Source organism: Hyaena hyaena, unplaced genomic scaffold (genome assembly GCF_003009895.1).
Source record: "Hyaena hyaena isolate Hyena2069 unplaced genomic scaffold, ASM300989v1 scaffold_310, whole genome shotgun sequence".
In the NCBI taxonomy this organism is placed as follows: domain Eukaryota; kingdom Metazoa; phylum Chordata; class Mammalia; order Carnivora; family Hyaenidae; genus Hyaena; species Hyaena hyaena.
In genome coordinates, this window is record NW_024080940.1 from 631,767 (window position 1) to 643,093 (window position 11,327).

Consider the following 11,327-nt stretch of genomic DNA (forward strand, 5'->3'; position numbering starts at 1 on the left):
TGGACACTCAATCAACTGAGCCACTCAGGTGCCCCTGCACTATATTCTTATTATTAGTGGTAGCTGTGTTCTGCAAAGTCGCCCCAAACACTGAACTAGCAAATAGCAAATGCCTCCTCTGAGGAGAAATACGGGGCTAAGTTACACAAACTTCTAGTCGCATCTTCAACAAGTTAACAACAGAGTGTTTTTCTGTGTGCTTCCATTTAAAGATATTTAGTATATATTGTTGCTTCATTAGCACTGAGCCCATGGGAACAGCACTGTGACTCATCCTGAACAAAACTAAACACACATATTTTCTCCACAAGGCAAATCACAATGTTCCTGTACTCTTGAAGCCTGGAGGGCACTTGAGCACTACATTTGGGACCATTTTAAACAGTGAAATCACACACACACACACACACACACTCAAACAAAAATGCAAACCATTTGGTACCAAATACACCACAAAAGGACACTTGTTTACAGTATGAGAAGCAAACAAGAAGGCAGAGGGTTACCTGGACCTACCTCAACTGGGACTGAGGCCTTGGGTGATTCAAATTGCCCTCCTAAACCCCGCGCTTGTTTGCAAAGGCCTGGCAATGAGCTATCAGTATTGCTTTTGGTGTTACAAAGACGTTTTAGTGAGTGAATTTGCAAATAAAAACCCATAAATATTTGATCAACTGTGTTTTTATCTCTATTTTAGAGATGAGGAAAGCAAAACACAGAGAGTTTCACCTCCCAGGATTCACCTCACCCTGGTGTGGTGTGGGAAGAGCAGAATGGCAAGGGGTGAGGGGGCGAGAACACTGTGGTTCTGCAGGGGCCTCACAGATGAGAAGAGATGACTCCATTGTGACCACTTCAGCTTGGCCACTGAGATGTGGTGGGACAATGGACATCTCAGGAAATGCCAGGGTGAACAGATGACAGATGAAACCCAGGGACTCTCTGCCCCCAGAAACTTGCACTCTAAGTCTCCAGAACTTTGATGCAAACTTAGAGTAAAGGGAGGTGAGAACATTCCAAACAGACTAAATTTTCACCACCCTGTGGCAATGGGGCTCAACACAGGAACAATTAAATTAAGTTTGGGGTTTGCAATTCCACCCATTTCGGATATAAAGATTTATCCTATGCTTTCCATGACTGGGCATTAGCTATGCTGCAGGCAAAAATTTGCAGTAAAGCAGTGCCAAAATCATATTTTTATTAAACAAATAAATGCAGAGAACTGGAGTAGCGTGTTTGCCAGAAGTCAAATGCAATTTGTGTTTGTGCTGAAAGCTACTGGTATGTGCTAGTTTGTCTAATGCAATAACGGTTCACAAAAAAATATTCACTTTAATTGTCTCATATTTAAGCAAGTTTCTTTATTTGAGCATATGTATAACCATTGCTACTGTAGTTCAGATAAGATTCCTGAAACTTATCATTTCCTGACATGACACATACAGCCTGACTCTTGTTTCTTTTCTTAAGGATTAGAAATGACTGCAAGGCCAAGTAATTAATTGGCCTGAGTCTGGGGCCATTTGTGATTACCCTGAGTTTTCTTTAACTCTGCAGAACTAATATTTTAGTACTGAGTTGCAACAGCTCATTTCACTATAAGGTAAATCACTGATCATTTTACAAAATGCTTTACCTCTTCCAATGGTGACTGAGTAGCATGAAGCACCTACACTATAGAGAAAGAGCTCAGGACTAGAAGTCATGAACTGAAAGGGACAGCCCATGTGTGATACAGCACACGCCCCAGCCCTTTCTCCAACAGCTGCTGCAGTGGCCAGTTCTAAGCCAGCTTTGGCCACTTTCACTCAGGTGCATCTGGACCCACACTCAGGTTAGGGTCAGCACTCACACAAGTGAGGTTAACACCCATGGGACCACCCTTGGCCAGTAGAGACTGGATCCAATGGATTAATCCCTGTTCTTGATCCCCTCAAACAGAAAGTTCTGAGACGAACTACATTAGGCTCCTCAGAGGGTCCTGGTGAGATGGAGGACAGCCACCTAGAGCAAAGGCCAGCTCAGCAATGCTTCTTGTATTGGTTGGTCTGTTCCACTCCACTGTTCCCTCACTTTTCTTCTCTGGAATCCTTTCCCAAGTAGACTATGCATACAAACTTTCTCTGGGGCCCAGGTTTTAGGGGAGTCTGGACAAAAACATGAACCATGTCTTTAGTTGGCCAACTGGTTAGTTGGTTGGTAGGTTGGTGGGCTTTTGTCCCTAGTCTAGTCTGCTATTACCCAGCTGTGTGACTTTGGACAAGTCACTTGACCCCTTAGTAACACAGCTTCCTCAAAGGTACAATGAAGATGCTAAAATAGAATGTTTGTCCCACCAATATTTCTTGAGCATATTTCAGAAGCTATTCTAAGGACTGGAGCTATAGCAATGAATAAAAAAGATAATGTTTCTGTCCTCAGAAAGTTTACAGGTTAGTTACAGAAGCATAAAGCACACAATAAACAAATGAATAAATAACATAGTCAGGTAATGATAAGCACATCACAGAGGAGGGGCTATGTGATCTGGAAAGGAGCCAGGCTGATTTGGTACCTGGGGGAAGAGCTTTCAAAAGAGAAGACACAGCCAAAGAAAAATCCCCTCAGGTGTTTCTTTTTCTAATCTGCTTTCTAATCTGCTCTGAGAGGTGTGTTGCTCACACTTGAATGGAAAAGAAATGGCAATTTGGAGACATTAACTGTTTTGCTCTGAATCATCCATGCTACCCACAAAGCTGAAATTCCTGTGTCCTTGGCTTATGCTCTAGCCACATCCTTTCCAAGGTAAGTGACTGAGGAGATGTGAAAGTTCGCGAGTGATGGAAACTTCAAACGGAACCCAGTTGGCACAAAAAAACCACTCATGCGGCAATTACTCACCAAGGAGAACCCGTTCAAGTAGACTCTAACATGGAACACAGCATCTTTTCCACTTGTGTGAGAGGCTGCTCATAGGAGCCCATGTCTAAACTTCATTTTTAAGTCTTTTCTTAGTCCTAAATTACTCTTAATCAGGGCATTTGTAACCTGAAGTATTAAAAAACTAGAAAAGTCAAAAGAGGTTGTGCTTCATGAGCTACCCATCCTTCTTCCAAAGATGTACTTGGGGGCAGGTTCCTCTCTGAGACACCACAAATAAACTTTTGATAGGTTCTACAAGCCCGGTGGAAACAGAAAAAATGAACTAAAAATAGAAATTTGGTGTTTGATCCTTTTAAATGATTCCTTGCTCTGGGCATTTGGCAGGATATTAATAGCTGACATTGTGAGAAGATTCACAACCCTGTGAGGAAACCAAAGTTCAGAAATACTAAAGGCACTCAGCAGTTAAGAAACAGGGCCAGGATTTGAAACAGGACAACCTTTCCCATCATGCTTTGCCCTGGCCACCCACTGCCAGATAGAGCTAATTGCTAAAGGTAGCTAGGCCTTACGTTCAGTTTAGCAGGTATATGCTTAGTTAGAAGGACTCTGACACAAAGAAGGAATTCTCTACTCGTGAATGTGGTTTCTGCAGGCCCAGAGGTGAAGGCATAGGGTGCAGGACAAGGGTGGATCCATGAAATCCACCACATATGTCAGGGATGGAGGGAGAGGAAAGTTAGTTACCTTTAAATATAAGAGACAGAAGAAGCTGGGGGGATTATAAAGTTCCCCTGGGAGCCAGTAGAGTCTTTGCTTTAAAAAAAAAAAGTCAGAAATATGCTGGGAAATATTTTGGCAACAAATTCTTTTGCAAAGCATTTGGAATTGTTGGGCCTGGGCTAAAATGAAATAAATAGCTCTGAAATAAATAAGAAGGATTTCGATTCACTCGGATGATTGGATTCCTTGGGTGAACAATGTCTTGCTGATAATGAAAATCAAGATGGGCTCTGACACTGAACATGCCTTTACTATAAAATGCTTTGATGCAAGCAGTATGCTACAGATATCCCTTTGCCAAGTTCATGTACATTCAGGAGGTGTGGCTTGTATGCAAAAACAGAGCAGTATGATAATGCACTGCTTGTTATTTCTGACTCTATTTTCCAATGTGGTCTTCCATTTGGAGCAAGGACACTGTAGCAGGGTCACACATTCATGTTTAACTGGGCATTTGGCAGTTAATATTCACACTTTGAAAAGAAGGGGAGATGGGGCACCTGGGTGGCTTAGTTGGTTAAGCATCTGACTCTTGATTTCAGCTCAGGTCATGATCTCACAGTCGTGAGATCAAGCTCCACATCCAGCTCTGTGCTTGATGTAAGGCCTGCTTAAGATTCTCTCTCTCTCCCTTTCCCTCTGCTCCTCCCCTGCTCTCTCTCTTTTTCTCTCTCAAAATAAAGGGGGGGGGGGAACGGAAAGAGAAAAGATTAACATTGTAAATAATACAGATGATCCTATCTTCTATCTCATTCACTGAGCCCAGGTATAGCAGTAAACATTACAGAGGAGATGTTTCTGCAGATATATTTATATGTATATCCATCACTATGCAGGTCTGTGCACACAAACGAGGCAAAAAGGCATACTGTATTTTATGTGTGATCTGAAAGATATTCATGAATAATGTAGACTCTCTATGATTATCACTTAGGCAGGGACTTTAGAATATATGCTTTAGGGGTGCCTGGGTGGCTTAGTCGGTTAAGCGTCCGACTTTCGTTTAGGTCATGATCTCGCGGTTTGTGGGTTCGAGCCCCACATCGGGCTCTGTGCTGACTGCCAGCTCAGAGCCTGGAGCCTGTTTCAGAGTCTGTAACTCCCTCTCTCTCTGACCCTCCCCTGCTTACGCTGTCTCTCTCTCTCCTAGAAATAAATAAAACATTAAAAAAAAATAGAATATATGCTTTAAACAAGGCGAGACTTCACTGTACTGTTTTAGAAGAGGAAGATCTTTTAAGCTATGTTTTTCTAATAAGAAAAAAACTTGATTTGATCTATCCCCACGCCCTCAGGAGTCCGTCTATAATTAGAAACATTTCTCTGGGATTCAGAGTTCAGTGTTGATCAGGAGACAAAGCGAGGTGACTAAATGAGCATATTCATCTGATTGATGCAATTTTCCGTACAGTTTAACCTGATATAAAATGGAATGAAAAGTAAGCAAGGCTATGAAGCCAAGAGTCCCCTTGTACATAACTAACATTTCTAAGTACCTGCTGTCAACAGTGCAACAGGTTAGAAGCCGTAGGGAACTAAACCCTCATGTTTTTATAAATCTTGCCTTTTATAAAATCTTATAAAAGAGAAAGATAAATACACACTGAATTATAATACAGGGGAGACTGTGAACAGTACTATAGTAAATATGATCAGGTAAAATTGTGAACTGAAGTATAATGTTAAAATATAATTACCTGTTAATTATTTCTTAATAGATTGAACTTTGAAAGCTCTTACAAAAGTCTTGGTCTTTAATTGTTCTCATTAGATTAATATTTAATTCTGCTTAGATTCTATGTAATAGCTACCAGCTTTGGCCTATTCAAAAATAATTACCCTTTCCTCCTACCCAAATAGAGAGGATCTGCTTCTCCCACCCCTGCCCTAAACCCTCACTTTTCCAATTCTGTGGCCTAATCCTGCCCAATGAGAAACAAGCAGAAGTCTGTGCAAATTCTAGAAAAGCTTTGCTTTCTTCCTTAAAAGAGATATATGTCAAAGTTCTAGACCCCAATGTAACTATATTTGGAGATAAGGACTTTAAGGAGGTAATTAAGGTTAATTGAGGTCATAGGGCTGGGGCCATAACCCATAGGACTGAAATCCTCGTAAGAAGAGGAAGAGACACCAGGAATGTGTGCACAGAGGAAAGGCCATGTGAAGACAGAGGGAGAAGATGGCCAAGTGCAGACCAAGAGGAGAGGTCTCACCAGAAGCCAAGTCTGCCATCACCTTGTTCTTGGACTTCTAGCCTTCAGACGTGTGAGAACATAATTTCTGTTGTTTAAGCACCCAGTCTGTGGTATTCTGTATGGCAGCCCAAGCAGATGACATGGGTGCCAAGGGCAATGAAGTTCAGGATACGTATGAGATGAACTGTAATCTCACCATCTCTTTCTTTTGGAGTCACCCACCTTGTTCATACGTCTATGTTCATCTACTTGATACTTTTGCTTTAATCAGTTTTGGGGTGGAGTCCTTGACCAAGTTAGAAGTTTTTGCCTGCAATTTAGAAGAGAGGGGGTCTTCTCCACAGGAAAGGGGTGGAAAGTTTCCAAGCAGCTTTGATTTCCAAAGGGAGAAAAGGGGAACGGAATTTCAGCAGGAGGAAGAGACTCAGAAGTTGGAACAGGAAGGGCAAGCACCTTTGTTTGTTCCATTAATATTTATTTTGAGCAGGTATGATATGCCAGGCTGTATTGAAGGCGTGAGGGATGCAGTGAGTAAAACAGACCTGGCCTCTGCCCCTAGGAGCATGTTGGGAAATTGTTCAAAGCACAGAAAATGTGGAGGAAGTAATGGGAAGTAAAGCTTGAAGAGTAGGATGGAAACAGATTATGGGGAGTCTTGAATCCTGCCTAGGAATTTGTTCTTTACCCAGTAGGCAGATGGGGAGCCACTCCAGATGACTGGATGGGAGAGTGCCCTGGTCATAGTTTTCTTTTAGGAGTATGAATCTGGAGGGTGTGTTTTGTTCAGTTGGAACAAGAAGAGATTAGAGGCTAGAGAGACAGTTAAGGAAAAAGTACTCATGCTCAGACAAGATGTAGTGGGAGCCTGAACCAAGGTAATTTGAAAATTATACCATATTTGCTGAGACCACCATACACTAATATCAACAGAAAACCTCAAGATATTTTCTCAGACTTACAGAAATACTACCATGTGTTAGCCTTTGAAAAGTTCCCCAAGTACCAAGTTCAGTCTTCTAAGATCCGAGAAAACAAAGCAGAGACTGTTTGGGCAAGACTAACACTGACATAAACTGGGCAGCTGGGAAAGGGTGGCCCCGTTGCCCAAAGTACTTTAGAGCAATAAAGCTCTCAACGTGTCAGGTTCAGGAGCCAAAGAGTCTCCCGAATTGTAATTATTTTCAGCAAATTATGATCAAGCAGAAGGAATTATGGAGTTTACGTTAGGAGAATGCAGTTTGAATCTCTCTTGTGGGACCCTCTAGCTGCAGACAGGGTAGCCAGGGGCCACTGACAGATGGGCCACTCCTGCTCCTCCATCTTCCCTGAAGCAAGGAGGAGCTACTCTCTTGGCTGGGCAGCACCCTTTCTTCCAGAGTTCACCATTTAGACGTTTGCTCAAACATCAAATATTGAGCCCATGGCTTCCGTGCTCTTGGCTGTGGAAAATAAACGGAACAAAACTCAAGATCCTGCTTCTCATGAGACCTAACCTGGCCACGAACGGAGACAGAACATTTCATGACAAACCATGAAATAAATATGCTGGCTGGGCCATAAGGACATCACCTAAGGTGGACTGATAGAGCTCCGCCCCCACTAGATATAAAAACACTCCCAGGCCAGGATCATGCTGTAATCTTAGGGATGACCCCTCCACCTCCCAGTCCCAGAACAGGCCTGACCAGTGCTCTACTAATGGATTTGAACCTTGCTAGCTATGCTGTAAATGAATGCTCCAACAGCAACCAAAGGAGACTGATGATAGCCCCAAGAATTGAAGAGAGCCCCCAATTGTCCTTCTGGCATGGCCTTTTTTCAAACCAGGAGGTTGAGGAAATGCCAACTCTTTATATATAATGAAGAAATCTCTAGGGCATGTCGAATTTTTTTCCATTTGCTTGGTTTGTTTCTATTTTTGTTTTAAGATGCAGTTGTTAGGACACTTGCCACAGAAATGCAGACTTCTGGGCCTCACCTCAAACCCTCTGAGTCAAAATAACTGGAAGAGAGGCCCAGCAAGCTGCATTTTTAACCGGCTCTGAGGTAATGCTGATGCTACCTTACTGATTTAAAACAAAAAACAAAAACAAACAAACACACCAAAAAGTAAAGTGCACAAGGCCCCTTTTCACTGCAGTTGTAAATGTCTCCACAAATGACTTTTCAGAAAGCTCTTATGTAAACTTCCTTTGCAAAAAACCATAGCCTGGTCACAAGCTGATTTGTTTAGAAAAATGCACTGAAAGAAAGAGCCCTCGTGATGGGAGCGGTCCATCAACAGATCCATTCATCCAGAAACTCTGACACGCATAGACACTGGATGGCTTCAGCAGAAGCGCCTCCCCGTCTGGGGAACTTAAGGAGAGACTTTCTGGAATATTCCCTACCTGTCAAGAGGGCATGGTAGTGGAGACCCCTCTCCTTATCCTCGTGGGAACAGACATCAAATAAGTAGGCTTTAATGGGCCCGTCAATGAAGTCAGCAGCAAAATCAAAGAGAACTACACCTATCATGGTGATGGTTATGGCCCAAATCAGCTTCCTCCTTGGATCAGCAATCAAAGCTAAAAAGGAAATAAACATACATCACCTAAATCTGGGTGTAGGATGATTTGCATTTTTGTTTCCAACAAAATGTCCTGTCGTCAAATTACCTTCCTTTGCTTTCATTTTGCTTTGCTTTTCCAAATAAACATAGCTTCGCCATTTTTTCAGGTTTTAAAAATGATACAAGTGAGTGCCAGAAAGGGTAGATCTATAGAGATAGGAAGTAGATTGAGGCGTTGCTTATGCATGGTGGGCAAGGAGGGAATGCTAATGGTTACTAGGTTTCTTTTGGGGGTGATGAAAATGTGGTGCAATTAGATAGTGGTGATGGGGATATACAAAAAGCACCAAGTTATATCGTAACTCTTTTTAAAAAGTCGTGTGTATAAAAAATTATACACACTTATTGTAAACCATTTCAGTGATGTAGAAAAGCTGGGGGGAACGCTTCGTCTCAGCCCCTACTGATGGTCATCCTTCAGATATCCCTGTATGCACTTGCAGACATACAGAGAAAGGTGTATACCTGTGCTCTAGTGCAGTACTTCTCAAGCTTTAGCATCCTTAATTATCACTTGGACAACTTGTTAACCAGAGGGGTACCTGGGTGGCTCAGTCAGCTAAATGACTGACTTTGGCTCAGGCCATGATCTTGGTCTGTGAGTTCAAGCCCTGCATTGGGCTCTGGGCTGACAGCTCAGAACCTGGAGCCTGCTTTGGATTCTGTGTCTCCCTCTCTCTGTGCCCGTCCCCTGCTCACATTCTGCCTCTCTTTCTCTCTCAGTAATAAACATTAAAAATTTTTTTAATTAAAAAAAAAGAAAAAGCAGATTATCGGGCTCTGTCTCCCATGATTCTCCAGTAGGTCTGAGATGAGGCTGGGCATTTGCATGTCTAACAGCTCCAGAGACCCTGTGCCTTGGGTCTGAGGACTGTGTTTTGAGGAGCACTAATGGGATCGTGTTGAACATGTTAATCTATAACCAACTCTCCTCGTATCTTTGCATTTTACTTAATGGAGAGCAACTGCACAATTTCTAACTGCCAAATAATATTCACTCTGCGGACATGCCAGAATTCATTCACCCTATCTCCTATTAGAGAAAAAAAATGCTCCCTTGCTTTCAGTTTCCCTTAAGAATAATGTGTAACATATGCACATTTTTAAAAAATTACAGTATTAAAAACAAGTGGAAAATAAGCCTATATTCCACCTTTTACATCCAAAGTCCTTTAGTGCTCCTCCCTAAGGGAAACCATACTTACCAGGGTTTTTTGTAAATATTTTGCAGAAATAATCAAATTTGTGTATTTAAGCCCTCTTTTAAATATATACAAATGATGGGCACCTGGGCAGCTCAGTCGGTTAAGTGTCTGACTTCAGCTCAGGTAACAATCTCATGGCTCGTGGGTTCAAGTCCTGCATCAGGCTCTGGGCTGACAGTTCAGAGCCTGGAGCCTGCTTCAGATTCTGTGTCCCTCTTTCCCTGTTCCTTCCCTGCTCACATTCTGTCTCTCTCTCTCCCTCTCTCAAAAAGAAGTAAACATTTAAAAAATAATTTAAAAATACATACAAATGGTAACTGATTATCCTGCCTCATTATAATCCATTCTGCTAGCCGGAGAGTTAATGGTCAAAAATGAGTATTATTTTTAATGATTGTTTTTTCGATGAAACTTTTTATGTACTACCACCAATTACTGATTAATTGGTGGCTGATTAACGGCAAGAAAAAGTGCTCACCATCAGGGTTTTTTTGGTCCAGAACTTGCAGGGCAAAACTGTCCCCTGGAGCTTCTACATAAAGCTATGAAGCATTAGCTTTTATGTACACATATAGGTAATTTATTATAAGTATTTATGAAATCATTTGGCAAATGGTTAATTTCACCAAGCACTAACTAAAGCCTAAGTTCAAACAACATTGCAATTAATACATATGGAAAAATATTTCATTTGATAAAACAGATAAAAATTATTCCTACTTTGCAATCCTCACAACAATAAAAAAAACAGCAGCCCTGGATCCTGATGTTTCTAAAAATGAAGGCTCCCCAACTACAGACTCTGGATCTTTCCAAGGTGGAAGTTTATTTTAGCCTGGGAGAGCGAATCAATTTCCAACTAAGTGTCCCGTAAAGAAATCCGCATTCTACTCCTATAGAGTTGCCTAACGGGCCCCTTTCCCCTGCCTGCCCGCCTTTGCAGTCCACTCACCTGATACAACAGTGTCCCCGTTGAGGTACAGAGCCATGCCCAGGAGCATCATGACGCCCAGGGTGAGGATGTAAGGTCGCCGCCGGCCCCACCTGGCCCGGCAGTGGTCGCTGGCTGATCCCACCACGGGTTGCAGCAGAAACCCCAGGACGGGGCTGAGGAGCCACACCATGCTGTACAGACTCCGGGGCAGTCCCACGCTGAGCAGGACCGGGGTCACGTAGGCCGCCTCCACTGCGTAGCAAAACTCGCGGCCAAGCATGGCCATGCTGTGCATGATGAGATTGCCCGTGGGTCTTTTGCGTGGCTCCACGGGGTCAAAGGGCTCATCCTCAGCTAGGGACTTACAGGTGTGACTGTCCAGCTGCCCCAGGTTGCCGCCCATGGCCACAGGGTGAGGACCCGGCCTGCAAGCTAGCCACCCTCTGTGCAGCCCTCGGGTTTCGGCCCCAAGCTGGATTTGACTTGGAGCCTGACTGAGCAGCCCACAGAGATGGCCAAGCTGGGGGAGGGGCTCAATTTCTTTTATGCTTCTAAGATCACAAGTTATGATGAGGAGGAAGGGGGTGGGGTCAGAAAAGCTTGAGGGAGATTAGCCGCTGTGAGCCCTCTGGCTCCTTAGTATGTTTGTCTAAAGTAATCTTTCTCTGTTCTTTCTGTTCTCTCTCTGCCTCTGTTTCTGTCACACACACATATACACACACACTATTACACAC

General features: G+C 43.0%; 1 protein-coding gene across 2 annotated transcripts in view; it reads right to left on the minus strand.

The window, feature by feature from the left end:
* The window catches only part of SLC45A2 (solute carrier family 45 member 2), a 29,975-nt gene extending 18,874 nt beyond the window's left edge, over positions 1 to 11,101 (minus strand). Inside the window, exons 1-2 of one of the 2 annotated variants that reach the window (XM_039248260.1) lie at positions 10,612 to 11,101; positions 8,234 to 8,410 (exon numbers count right to left, since the gene is read on the minus strand). In XM_039248260.1, coding sequence (XP_039104191.1) covers positions 8,234 to 8,410; positions 10,612 to 10,996 — 562 coding nt within the window. In that variant the 5' untranslated portion in view covers positions 10,997 to 11,101. The remainder of the gene's footprint in view (positions 1 to 8,233; positions 8,411 to 10,611) is intronic. The other variant, XM_039248261.1, reaches the window with a different exon arrangement.
* Positions 11,102 to 11,327: the final 226 nt, after the last annotated feature.